Source organism: Silurus aristotelis (genome assembly GCF_946808225.1).
Source record: "Silurus aristotelis genome assembly, chromosome: 13".
Classification (NCBI taxonomy): Eukaryota; Metazoa; Chordata; class Actinopteri; order Siluriformes; family Siluridae; genus Silurus; species Silurus aristotelis.
This window is the reverse complement of record NC_139586.1, coordinates 18,357,335-18,370,757: the sequence shown is the minus strand read 5'-3', so window position 1 is coordinate 18,370,757 and position 13,423 is coordinate 18,357,335. Positions and strand designations below refer to the sequence as shown.

The 13,423-nt window shown below is 36.8% G+C and overlaps 2 protein-coding genes and 1 long non-coding RNA gene across 3 annotated transcripts; 1 reads left to right on the top strand and 2 right to left on the bottom strand.

Moving 5' to 3' along the window:
* Positions 1-977: 977 nt before the first annotated feature.
* On the bottom strand, positions 978-5,421 carry LOC310735495. The gene is made up of 3 exons (XR_014536317.1): positions 4,866-5,421; positions 3,258-3,330; positions 978-1,885 (listed from the first exon to the last, which is right to left on the bottom strand). It is a non-coding gene; the product is annotated as an uncharacterized lncRNA (long non-coding RNA).
* Positions 2,320-7,715, top strand: tk1 (thymidine kinase 1, soluble). The gene is made up of 7 exons (XM_083558259.1): positions 2,320-2,559; positions 2,771-2,802; positions 4,448-4,561; positions 4,677-4,770; positions 5,971-6,060; positions 7,005-7,124; positions 7,355-7,715. The coding sequence occupies exons 1-7, from the start codon at positions 2,494-2,496 to the stop codon at positions 7,532-7,534; spliced, it is 696 nt and encodes a 231-aa protein (XP_083414385.1). The 5' UTR covers positions 2,320-2,493; the 3' UTR covers positions 7,535-7,715.
* Positions 7,716-7,811: 96 nt separating this feature from the next.
* syngr2b (synaptogyrin 2b) lies at positions 7,812-13,294 on the bottom strand. The gene is made up of 4 exons (XM_083558258.1): positions 12,950-13,294; positions 10,414-10,651; positions 9,799-9,935; positions 7,812-9,285 (listed from the first exon to the last, which is right to left on the bottom strand). The coding sequence occupies exons 1-4, from the start codon at positions 13,055-13,057 to the stop codon at positions 9,052-9,054; spliced, it is 717 nt and encodes a 238-aa protein (XP_083414384.1). The 5' UTR covers positions 13,058-13,294; the 3' UTR covers positions 7,812-9,051.
* Between the last annotated feature and the right edge of the window lie 129 nt (positions 13,295-13,423).

Sequence of the window (13,423 nt, the reverse complement as noted above, 5' to 3'; positions counted from 1 at the left end):
AATGTACTTCCCTTAACTGACTTTAGTGGTCATTTAGTGTTCAAACTTAATGAAGATGACACAGCATCATTCTACCCAACTAATCTTTTGAAGAAAATGTTTCTACAAGGCCTCTAAAGCCTGCTCTCTTTCTTACTTTCTTGCTTGTTATGGCATACGTTTTTTGCTGGTGTCTTTAGTGCTTTGGGTTAAGTCTTCCAAAACTGATTTTGGTTTCTTTAAGAATGACCATGTTTCTGGCATCCCTGCAGATTTGATTTTAAATGCTTGCGACAGTTAATGTGTGCTCCCTCAGAGCATGGACCTAGCTTTTGGATGATGAACAGTTGCAAAATGTCCACCGTGTTCTGTAATGAGATCACCTTGTTTGTTTCCTCTTCTACTTGAGTGTTCATAAACTCGCCTCAGTCATACTGTTTAAGGATCTCGAATTGTCTTTCACTGTTGCCTCCAGGAATTGCATGAGATTCAGAAATTCCAACAGCATTTTTCAACTCACTTCAAAACTTCCATTAGGTGCGAATTGGAGACCATCTGATTGTCCAATTCCACTCTGTTGACCATTTTAGATATTTTGGAAGGTGGTTTAGGACTTTCAGGTAAAGCAACTTCCAGTCCAGAGATATCCGATGCATCATTCCCTTTGAACGCATGATCATGTGCAATCATGTAGTAAACAAAAAAGTGTTAAAGAAACCAGAATATGTTTTATATGGTGGTATAGTGTCTACATTTAACTTTAATGACAGCTTGGCAAACCCATAGCGTTCTCTCATTAGTTTTGCAAAGTAGTCACATGGTATGGTTTCTTAATTCACCGGTGTATCATGTCCAGAGTTCATTTGTTAAATGTCTTGCCTTCTTAACTTAGACCATCAGTTGTGTCATGCAGAGGAAAGGGTAGGTAGAGTCACCCGCCCTGTTAGTGCCAACTACAACTACTGTACACAATCATTTACAATTGAGGTGAGATCAAGACCAGTTTAAAAGTGTTGTTTAACCAGTGTAGAAAGATTAAACGGACAGTTCCACTGTGAAGCATAAAAGAGTAGTTGTAATGTGAAGGTGTGCTTTGCTGATGATACTGTTGGTAATAGTCAAAATTGAGGGCGCACTTAACCAGCATGTCTACCACAGTGTTTTTCAACATGTTTGCACTTAGTGGGACCATAATTTGTTTTCAACAAGTCAATGAACCATACATACCTGTAGTTGTGTAAGAGCTATTTTTTCAAGAAGCAGACTGTTAGGGAGTTGCATCAAATGGCCTGCCCTCCTCAATCACCTGATCTAAATCCAGAGACCAGAGAGTGAAGAAAAAGCAGCCAACAAGTACTCAAAACGTATGTGAACAGAGCTCCAGAGAACATCCAGACAATTCTTTGGGCAAGAATGCATGGCACCTTGAGCAGACCTATCTTCTTCTATTGCGGAAAATAAATAATTATTATATGCTCTTTCACATAAAAGATTTTTCCACCAACATAACAAAGTGAAGCTGTCCCGCTTCCACAGGGTTCAGTCCCGCTTCCACAGGGTTCAGTCCCGCTTCCACAGGGTTCAGTCTCGCTTCCACAGGGTTCAGTCCGGCTTCCACAGGGTTCAGTCCTGCTTCCGCAGAGTTCAGTCTTACTTCCGCAGGGTTCAGTCTCACTTGCGCAAGGTTTAGTCTCACTTGCGCAGGGTTTAGTCCCGCTTCCACAGGGTACAGTCCCGCTTCCACAGGGTCCAGTCCCGCTTCCGCAGGGTTCAGTCTCACTTGCGCAGGGTTTAGTCCCGCTTCCACAGGGTTCAGTCCCGCTTCCACAGGGTTCAGCCTCGCTCCAACCCATTTGAACGGAAATCTTTCTCCCGCCCGCAATATTTAAGTTATGTCTCGCTCCTGCTGAATTATGAAATATATAAGTAGTGTGCGGAGGATCCGCTGTGGCGCCCCCTAACGGGAGAAGCCGAAAAGAAAGTTATTTTTTTATATATATATATAAACAAACAAACAAAAAAAACAGTCCAAGGGTTTTTGCATGCTCCTTTCTTTAATAATAAAGTAATATATTTTGTGCAGTAGATAAATAACAGATTATTTAAAAAATTTAAATAAAAATAATAAAAAAAATATATATATATATATATTTTTTTTTTTTTTTTTTTTTTAAGACTATTTGGCACTTCGATTTTATCAATTAATTCCCGAATTTCCCAAAGTTGGCCGGAAAAAGTAAACCATCCGGGTACCTGTTGGGACACTCATTTCAACATATTACGATTTGCGACACACTTATTGTGATTTCGCACACTATATAGGGTGGATAGCAGGCAGATTGGGACGCAGAATTCGTTGCGCAATAGGGGCAGACCGACGCGCCTCTTCGTCGTTACGGCAACGTGAGAATCTGGCGGGTCATTTCGAATTTCTTCTGCAGAGAAACCGGGAAAACTGCTTTCGGGAATTTATTACGTTTTATTTTATTGTCTTGGTAACTAAAAATTAGCACAATGGAATGTTTAAACGTACCAATTATTATGCCAAATTCTCCAAGGAAAACACGTGGACAGATTCAGGTAAATGTTTCACTTTATAGTTTTGTCCGCACACTAAACTAAAAACTAATCTAAATAACTGCTGCTTAAAGTAAAAATGTCGACATTGTGCATATCCGTATGCCTGGTTGCCTTCTTAAATTTGTACAGACTTTATGCTGCTGTATAAATAGTATGTGGTGTTTTTTGGTCCTCAGTTAGCTGTAACTAACGAGGCTTTTTTATGGTACAGGTTATCTTCGGACCAATGTTCTCCGGAAAAAGGTGAGACATATTTATATATTATGCCGCCTTTAAAAAAGAAATGCTAATCGTAATTATAAAATATATGCTAATTTCATGGTTTATTTGGCGAACTGTTTGAGCGGGTTTGAGGAGGAAATGACAACAAAGTAAACGTCAGGAAGCGCGAAAACTCCAGTCCCCGTCACCATCCGTTTACTTTAAGAGCTACTAGTTTTTATTTTTATTTAGGACCCCTTTAGCTGTTCGACATTTCCAAACACTTTATACAGATTTATCACATGAAATGTGCGTTTTCGATAACATTCTGTTTGTTGTTAGAGATTTTTATTCCTGAATTTAGTGAACAGAATTCAAGTCAAGTAACTGGATTGTGGTTTCCAGCACTGTATCTAATAATAATAATAATAATAATAATAATAATAAACATTTACATTTATTGCATTTTGCAGACACCCTCATCCAAAGTTACATACAAAGTTCTTTGGGGTCTTCATCAGTCAATACTTTCTAATACTTTCTGGTTCAGGAGATACAGAATACACACATCTGTTGGAAGAGGAAAAGTTAGAAATCACAATGATTCCCACAGATCTCACTTACAATAGTGTAAACAGCTTGAAGTTGAACACCCCCCCCCCCCCAACAACCGACACACACACACATGCACACATTTTTTAATTAAGTTCTAAATCACATCTAAATTAAGCCCTGTTTACATCTTTACACTAACATTGTTTTTTCCTGATATTTTGGTTATTGTAATGTAATCTGTAATCATGTAATCTGTCATTTAGTGCTCAAATAACTGATGAATGAGAGGAGGTAGTTGAGTCTCCATTAAATAAATTGTCTTTTGCAGGGCTTTGGTTATTTTCCCGCGATTGCCCATGGACCAGTCCCATGTCACACTGTAGGATCTCAGTTGTCATAATTTCAGACCAATCTGAAGAGTTTATTTTGTTCATGAACTGCCTCGATAGTAAAAACGTCATAGAAATGCTCCTTTTCCCTCCATAACTCAATGTTTCTTTTCTTGCTGTACTGTACACCTGAATCGTTTCCACATTTTCCCTGAGGTGGTTTAAAGTTGTCGCTCTAATTGCGTCACCAGGTTTGGAGCTGATGGTTTGATGGTTGTCATAGGAGAAGTCACATGAAAGAGTCTGAAATCGTCTGACACTGCCAGAATTTCATTAAAGGAAAATAAATATCGCAAAGGCCAGTAATTGGCTGCGGTGAACGTCAAACCAGCGACCAAAAACTACAGATTTTAGCCCAAAATTATAGAAATCTTTTAGTCTCAGACGACCAAATTGTGGCCAAAATCGTGCATCTGGCTTTAAACATATGTAAGATTTAATTATACAATATATTTGAACATTTTCAAAATCCAGGCCGTCTACGAGAGACTTTTGCGGGTCCATTGCTGAGCAAGTTAAAGGCAAAATACAAAGAGGCTAAAGACAACAATAATCAGTGTCCATTGTCTTGTCAAAGCTGTGTCAAACTATTCCATTCACGTTTATCATGGTCCACAAAGTAAATTAAGTCTTGGATATCCACTTTTCTACTCCACTGTAGGTGTAAATACTCGTCAATTTAAAATGTAAATATATATAATGTTTTTCTAATATACTTTCCTTTTCTTCTTAAACCTTAATAGTACTGAGCTGATGAGGAGAGTTCGACGTTTTCAGATTGCCCAATACCACTGCCTGGTGATCAAATATGCCAAAGACACTCGTTACTCCGACTCGGGAATGGCCACACACGACAAGTAAGAGCATCCACATTTTATGCATGCATATGTATGTTTATATGTAATAATGCATGATCTGAGATTTATACTCCTGTGAGATATGGGTAATGCAGCAAATGATTTGTTTTGGCAGAAATACAATGGAAGCTGTGCCAGCTAACTGTCTAAAAGATGTCTGGTCTCGTGCACTACAGGCCTGTGTGATAGGCATCGATGAAGGCCAGTTTGTAAGTAGGAACTCCTTTTGTTTGAATACAGAGTGTGCAAATAAACAGATTTAGAATGTGTACCTTTCATTTACAATAGAACAAACAGAACTTACCTGTATATGCTTGGCCTGCTGACGTAAACATTTTCCAGTCAAATCCCCAGAACTGGCAGTTGCTGCATTCTTTAAATCATTGATGTTACTTCCTTCATGACAAAAGCAATTCAGAAAGTATTTATTATTTCCATTGTACGTTGCATTAATGTGCTCCTGGCCACAGCATAGCTAAAGATTTGACTTGATATTGTTCACTGTTGTATTTAGCCTTGAATACGGAAGTCAGGAAAGACACATGGCCTCCACTAACAGCAAATCACATTCAAGTTATGCCACACCTTGTACCAGCCCTTTCCTGAAAAAGAAAAAAAAAGGCTAAATAAAGCAATTAGAAGTGAGATTTTTTTTTAAGCTGTTTGTCACTAGGGTTGTAGCGATCGATTATTTTAGTGATATTTTATCGATTAATCGGATAAGAAGTACTTTATTAAAGAGCGATAGTAAATATACAAGCGAAAATAAGACGGCCCTCTTAAATTGAACGTCATTTCTTTTCTTTTTAGAAAACTAAACCCATTTAGTGCATTTAATTGCCATATTACATCAAATACAAATATATAAATAAAAACATAAATAAATTACAGGGGGAAAAAAGTAGGGTTTTTTTAGCCGTACTGCAGGGTGTTTTTATGTTTATTTTTAAAATGATCACAAATATATTTTAACTTTATTTTCTTTGGCTAGAATCTATGGAAACCTGTTTTTGCCACATTAAAAAAAAGTTTGCCTAATTCCCACTTCTATTTATTTCTCACAATTCGGACTTTTTTTCCCTTGCAATTCTAAATTTATTTCTCGTAAACTTCCAACCTTTCTGGTGCATCCACCGGTAACCATGTTGTGCTGAGTGCTCCAGAGTTTAGCTGGTGGTGCGTCAGTACGATGAATTTTTGTATTTGAGTGACTCGAGGAATCGTTTCAGCCCTGTTTCACTGCATTTACCTGTGACTTGGTAAGGGCACTTCCTGATGGGGAACAATATGAACACAAGGCAGAAATGATCTTACTTGTTTGTGTATGCGCTAGAATTTCTAGATTTATTTTTTTTATCTGAGCTCGGGTCTACACAACACCAACTTAAATTTTTTACATTTCATTTTAGTTCCCGGACACTGTGGAGTTCTGTGAGGCCATGGCTAACATGGGGAAGACTATAATTGTTGCAGCACTTGATGGCACATTTCAGAGGAAGGTGAGGTATTTCTACTGACTGAAATATTAGTGTGGGTGGTATGGCACAAAGAGGAAGTACTTTTTATAATTACTTATAGCTTCTGTTTTTTTATGCTCTGTATAGTTATGACCATAGACTGTAGTTTGACATTAAACATGTGACTGTACTAAATGTGTTTTTTTTTTTTTTCCCCTTTCATTTCCGGTCAGGGAACCAACCCCAGCCATTAGGGTTGCACAAGCCAGTGCACTCTTAGTGCCGGTCCCAAGCTCGGATAAATAGGGAGTGTTGTGTTAGGAAGGGCATCCAGCGTAAAACATGTGCCAAATCAAACATGCGGCTGATCCGCTGTGGCGACCCCTAATGGGAGAAGCCGAAAGAAAGTTTAGACTATATCTAGACAGCAATAACATTAATGGATTAAAAAAAGGTAGCATCCTGTCACTGTGGCTATTCACAGCGTACAGAAAATACGATTTGTTTTGGGCATACAGGAAAACGCTAAAGTTTCCATAGCACTAGAAAATCCTGACAATTCCACATATCAAGGGAGTGAATAAATTAAGACATTTCTTAAAGTATGCTGAAATAATTAGAACAGTTAAGTAGATCATATCTTTTTTTTTTTTTTTTTTTTTTATAAATATTAAATGTCAAACACACACATACTGTGTTTCCCAAATGGGGTCTAACAAATATAAACTTTTTTATTTAATTAAACCTAACCGTAACTCAAAAACAGAGGCACATACTGATTCGTGAATTTTGTGTACCGTTACAGCCCCTATTCTGTGCTATTGTATTTAGTTATTAATTGAAGTGGAATGTATTATGTTACATGGCTAAACATGGTTACAGGTAGTTGTAAACTAGATATAGTTTTCTCTACGCTATGACCTCAACATTTTTGGAATTAGTTTAATGTTACTAGTAATATTTTTTTCCCCTGTTTTTCTCCATAGGCTTTTGGCAATATACTCAACCTGGTCCCTTTGGCTGAGAGTGTGGTGAAGCTAAATGCAGTCTGTATGCAGTGCTTTAAAGAGGCGTCTTACACCAAGAGACTTGGAGCAGAGCAAGAGGTCAGACACGGGTTAGATGAAATGAGTTGTGTAGCGTGTCCCTGGAATTAATCCCGATTGTAAACAGTACTTAGGAAGTTGTTTATTGCTTGGTTATTACATGCATGCAGATGTTCACAGAACTGTCTTTAAAATTAAATAAAAATGATTTAATGTAATTAAATTTGAAAGGTTATAGTCATGAATCTGACTGCACTGGGCTTCACTCATTCTCATGCTGGATTTTTCAGGTGGAGGTGATCGGAGGAGCTGATAAATACCAAGCAGTATGCAGAGCATGCTATGGAGGCCTGATGAAAAATAAAGAGAACTGTGTCCCTCAGAGGGATGAGACTCCCAGTCATGTTCTGAAGGGGAAGCAGGTGGACCACAGTGCATCACGCAGGCTTTTTGCATCCCTTCATTTATGAACACACGCTGTACAATTAACTATTAACTAATTTAAACAAGAACAAAACTACCATAAGAATGAGCAGCAAATGCTCAATTTACAGAAGCAGATGTCTGATATAGTGCTTAAAGCACAATTTTTTTTAAATGTTTGTCTGTCACATTTTTTATAGATTTAAATAAAATGTCAGTTTTGACACTCTGTACATGTGCTGTTTCTATGATTAACCTTTTGATTTAATTATTATAATTTTATTTTAAGAATATCCTTTATAGAAAAAAAAGGCACATCAGATATTAGTTGCAATAAAAACATTTATTACATTTGTTTTGTTCCCTGGTAAATGCATGTTGTATTTAAATCGATGGTTTGTGCTTCAAAACCAAACAAAAAAAGGTATATACCACAAACCTTTTGGAAAATTAACGGTTTAAAAAAAATCTACAATCAAAAATCTGATTAACAAAATATGGCCAGTGATTTAAGAATTACCCACATCCCAGAAAGAAATGCATTAAATTAAGTAGTGCAAATCATTAAGCACATGCTCAACTGAAGTGGCATTAGGATTAATTAATTATTAATAAAGTTCTTAAAGTCTAAACTACAAAACCAGAGGGTAAAATTGCCTGAAACTGAATCAAAAGCTGTTTAACAATAAACACAGAGGGTCAGCAGTTAGAAGAACAAGGCTGTATGTTTGCTGTAAAAAAAAATAAATGTAACTTTGGCACAAAATATTTGGTGTTTAATACATTGACAGATTTAATCATCTTATGTAAGTTGTTAATATTTTGGCAGGTTTTCCGGTACTTCTTGTGTAACAGGTTGATAAGTAAAATGTCATGCTCTGTAAATGAAGTTTACGCTCATGTCCCAAAAAATTAGTGGTCTTCTACAAATTTGAGGACACAAAGAAAACCTCTAGTGGCACATGAATGAAAAGAGGTAATTTTATTGTATTTAACAGTGCAGACTATGGCATGATTTTGGCAGCAGGGATGTGAATCTCTAAAGAATTACATCTGACCTGGTCAGCTGACTGAGCACTGTATCACTGAAAAGCACAGTTAAGTGCAAGTATGATATTTAACTTTATGTGCCATATTATTAAGGGGCATGGTGCAAAATGCAGTGTAAAAATGTTGCGCTGCTGATCTAAAGATCAGCATTAACACGTTACACAACAGTCTAGGCTTAAGCGCAGTAAAAGCCTACTCCGTTTTCAGCAGTCTCACAATTACTTGCATTATATTTAGGCACCATTTGTGCAATCAATGATAAAAAAATTTTTGGGCAACACAAACATACAAAAACAATTGCAACACAGAAAGGCTGTGTATCACTGAAAGCAAGCACAAAGAATAACTTCATTTTGACTGGGAGAACCAGTCAACTTCAAGGAATGCCTGAGCCCATCAATACACAAGCGTTCTCATTTGCTGCTCTTACAGGCTCCTTCCATGCTGCGTGTCATATGATCAGAACACTTAATCATCCTTTTTCACTTTCTCTCAAGAAGGGCCCTTGTTCTTGTCAGTAGCTTGGTGGCTGGTAGTTACTGTTGCCAATCGGCTCTGGTTTACCCATGAAGGGGGGCTGCTGGTAAAGGTCTGAGGGGTAAGTAGTAGGCGGGTATGGCGAGGAATCATGAGAGATTGTGGATCCCTGGTATGGAGAGGTATGATCCGGACCAGATTCCGAAAAGCCTTGACCGATGTTTCCAACACCTTGGCGAAATCTCATCAGGGCCAAATAGGTCAACACACCCTGTCAGAGAAATAACCAATTTAGTAATTAGGCTTTGTAAATGTGTTTTTCTTTTACATCAGTTTTTTAAAAACAATTTTTACTCTAATCATAGACCTATGGACATTTCATTCTACAAACTGGCTAAATTACAAATAACAGGAAATCCCTAACTGTTTTATTTTTGTACACTCAATAGTTTGCCAATGAGTACAATTTGTTTGCTTATTCATTAACACACATTGTGTTGTTTGTGATGATCAGCCATATAAATTATAGCTTAAATTAGCTATGTACAATTATGACAATTTATGAATTTCTTTACTTTAAAAAAGAAAAAAATCCATATAAAGTCACAACAATTAACTAAATAAAGTCTGAATAAATATATATATTCCAGTAATACAGCACTGTTTTGTTTAGTAATCAATATCCAATAGTGCTTTCATGAGTAATCTATTAATAAACATATTTACAAAACATGTTTTGGATACATGTTGCTTTTGATATAGATTTAATGAAGGAAAGACTTACCCATGCAGCAAAAGAGAAGAAGGAGAAGGTAATGGTAGCTTGAGCTGCATCAACAGGGATTGAATTTCTGTCAGTGGTATTTGACCACTGATTAGCCAAGACGCAAAAACACACGAACCACAGAAATGTCCAGACCCCTGGTTCAAGCAGACAGAGAGGGGAAAGAGATATGAAACCTATTAAAATTATATTACTACAAATGCATGTATTTTTGTGGGCCTATACATTTCTTTATCAACAAAAGAACTAAGCAAAGTTTTTTTTTACCACAAATTACTAGTAATGGCATTATTTTCTATTGCAAATTCAATGTATTATTTAAATTTAATGTGTTTTTATTAAAAAATATATATTTTTTTTTTAAATTTTAGTAACCTCTGTGCAAGTTGCCTTATATGTGTGGTCTGAAACACTAAGGCTCTCAACATGTTTGGTCTTGATAAAAACACATAATATGAAAACTGGCCCCTACATAAAATAAACATGCCCCTTTTATCTTTCCTAAATCTGGATCATGGGGTTTTCCAGACCTGTTCTTACTTCCAGAGGTGCAAAATTTACATTGAAAATTACCCCCCCCAATTTGTAAGGTTGTTCTGTTATGCTCCATTGTACCTGAGAACCCCAGGTCTGCCATCACAAGACGCTTCCTCTCTTGTGCACTGCTCATGAAGGGAAGATAGGCATCGGCGAAGAGGAAGGCGCTACTGGCGAAAAAGGCGATGATCCCGATGCCCACTCCATAATTGCAGGCGCCGTCGTTTTGGTTGAACATGCAGACCACCTGTGACGAATCTTTTAAATTGATATAGCCCTCTGCTGTTATGGTGGCAAAAACCACAATGGCAAACACCTAAAAATTACCAGGAATGGAAAAGAGAAGTGAAAATCACTAAAGGTTCAAAAACATTTAAGACGAACCAAAAGAAAATCCTTTTTACATGGAACCGTTGGCATAATCAACCCTTATTATACGATTGAAATACAATAGGAATGATGACAATAACGTTTATTTAGAAACAAAGTGCTTGGCATCAAATATATTCAAATGTTAAAGTATTAATGAGGAGTGTAAAAGAAATACAGTAATTAACTAAGAAGCAACAAAATACGATTTTAAAGTTGGATTTTAAAGTACTTTAAGTGCTATCAAGTATTCCTAATGTTTTATGCAAAACAGTATAACAGTATAACTTTGTTATTGGAAGAATATCTTCCTCTCATGGTGATCAGGATTATCAGACATGCTTCAGCTGAACACAATGCTCAGAATGTGTAAACATGGCTTCTGGAGATAATTAGGAGTTAAATGTCTAAAACAGGCGGGTAGCCAGCCAGCAACATGCCAAAGTAGAAATTACTTTGTCAGTGTCACGTATGTTTGCTTTAGGTGTTGAGGACTGGGAAACTATTCACAGGGTCAAAGGTTGACATTATATATATATATATATATATATCGTAACACTAGCCTATTTGTCTTCTCTTCACTTGATTGATCTCTGTTCACACAAACTAAAATAACTGCCGACTGCTTCAGTCATTATATTCTGCTGACTAAATTCTTGGTCATTAATGTTTATATATGTTGATTAGAACAATTTTAAGCTATGACTGCTGTCATTTGAATGGTATTTAGTATGTATTAGTAAGGCATTTGTATTAGCCATCTCTAATTTGATGATGATGATGATGAAGAAACAGGGCAGACATTTTGAGAGCTGAAATGTAAGTCGCCAGAGATTGGAAAGAAAAGCACACAAGTTTGCAGACAGGCTTCATTTGTTAAAGTGGCTCCTGAGTCAACAGGATATTTGCAGGCAGGAGGAAAAAAAAGGTTGAAATTAGGTCAAGTAAAACATTAATATGAAACAGACTTACATGCATACATACATACATACATACATACACATATATATATATATATATATATGTATAATATTTTACACACACACACACACACACACACACACGTTTTTTTGTTTGTTTTTTGCATGCATGATCTGTCATAATGATTTGTAATTTTCTTAAAATACTTGTGAATTTATCTTCCTGTAGCAAGGTCATGCAACCATATTGAGAAATGAAATGTACATTTGGGAGGTGGTTTTAGAACACAGAGCTTTATAATGAGCATCAAATGATCTTTCTTCTGACTTCCTGTAATGATCTACAAACTTCCTGTGTCAAATTTTTTTTTTTTTTTTTTAAACCACAACAACGATCTCAGAAAAAAGTCCCTGTAACTAGTTATATAATGACTATGTAAGCTAGAGAGTGTTGGGGACTTTTGGCAGTGACGCTCACAACAACTCTCGTGTTACCCCACAGCTGTTCATGTTTTCACCGTTTGGACAGGTCAGGCACGAGGTGTCCTTTCTGAGAAGATTTACATGATGTTATTAGTTTCTCCAGATCACAAGCAGTTTAGATTTTAGGGGTTGGAGCTGATTTTATTAGAAAGAGTTGTAGGGTGGATGTGAAAATGTATGTTGGTAGTATGTACAAAGGCTTTCAGCTTACAGGAATTGATCATGTTACTGAGACAGTGACACGGTTTATTAATATTTTTTTTTCTTTCTTTCTTCTGACACATGTGCAGACTTGAATCACAAGATGCAATGGAAAAATAATCTCAAAGAAAAAAAAAGAGGAACCGCTTTTTGTTTTAGATCAGTTTTAAACAGGATCTCTGAAAGGTGTCATACACATGTCGTCCGACTTGAAACCAAAACTTTTTACTTCTTTGTCTCGGTTCCTCTCTGAAGATACAAGTCTAAGCTAATATTTTTTTGTAAGAAATATAAGAAATGTCACATTGACATTGTATATGAAGGCGCCTTCTGTTCTGTTCAGAGAGCCAGGAACCTCGTGAGACAAACTTCTAATCAGCCAGACTGTTTGGTTAAGGAAAGCAATCTTGGTTGTTAAAGAAACTTCGTTTCAAAGAATAAACATTATAAAAGCATCCGGGTTGTTCTTGTTTGACAGGTTTTCCTCGCTAAATTGTGCATTTTCAAAACAGAAACTAACTTCCGAACAAGTACGATGCAGGAAGTGACTGCAAACGTTGAAAAAAAAAAAGAGCTATAGTGTAATCAAATATGATCCAACTATATTTCACAATATCAACATAAATGTTCTTGTCACTTACCCAGCTGAGAAATCGTACGATAGTTAGTGGTTGTTTGATAAACTTAAAGAAATCGAAAGATCCTCCGGCTAAAGAGGCTCCGTATGCAGTGGGCTCACCCGACTCCATGATTAACTCACACGGTCAAAAAGACTTTCGGCTTTGATTCGCTTTAAATAAACGGCGGTGCAGATTTCCTACACTTTTCTCTTCCCTTCTCTTGTTTTCTAGAAGTGAAATTGCTGTAAGAACCTCCCTTTAAGACACGTTACGAGAAACGGCAACTTCGTAACTTGTATCCCAGGCAGTGATGGGAATTCCGGATCTTTTTAGCGAGTCACATGGTTTGACTCGGCTCCCCAATAAGAGTCGACTCTTCCTATTGCCAAGCGGTTCCCTGCTATTTTGGCTATATGTTAACAAGCAAAGGCGGACTTTCCCACCAAATAATAATGTAAAACAAATGTTTAATTTTTATATATAGATATAATGTCC

What these genes read in the sequence shown, in the direction of transcription:
- syngr2b (XM_083558258.1), bottom strand. Translation starts at nt 13,057, where the DNA reads ATGGAGTCGGGTGAGCCCACTGCATACGGAGCCTCTTTAGCCGGAGGA. An exon ending in GGCAGACCTGGGGTTCTCAG is followed by an intron (nt 9,936 to 10,413) that starts GTACAATGGAGC and finishes TGCTTGAACCAG; the next exon opens with GGGTCTGGACATTTCTGTGG. An exon ending in TCTTCTCTTTTGCTGCATGG is followed by an intron (nt 9,286 to 9,798) that starts GTAAGTCTTTCC and finishes TTTCTCTGACAG; the next exon opens with GGTGTGTTGACCTATTTGGC.
- tk1 (XM_083558259.1), top strand. Translation starts at nt 2,494, where the DNA reads ATGGAATGTTTAAACGTACCAATTATTATGCCAAATTCTCCAAGGAAA. An exon ending in ATGGCACATTTCAGAGGAAG is followed by an intron (nt 6,061 to 7,004) that starts GTGAGGTATTTC and finishes TTTTCTCCATAG; the next exon opens with GCTTTTGGCAATATACTCAA. An exon ending in GACTTGGAGCAGAGCAAGAG is followed by an intron (nt 7,125 to 7,354) that starts GTCAGACACGGG and finishes TGGATTTTTCAG; the next exon opens with GTGGAGGTGATCGGAGGAGC.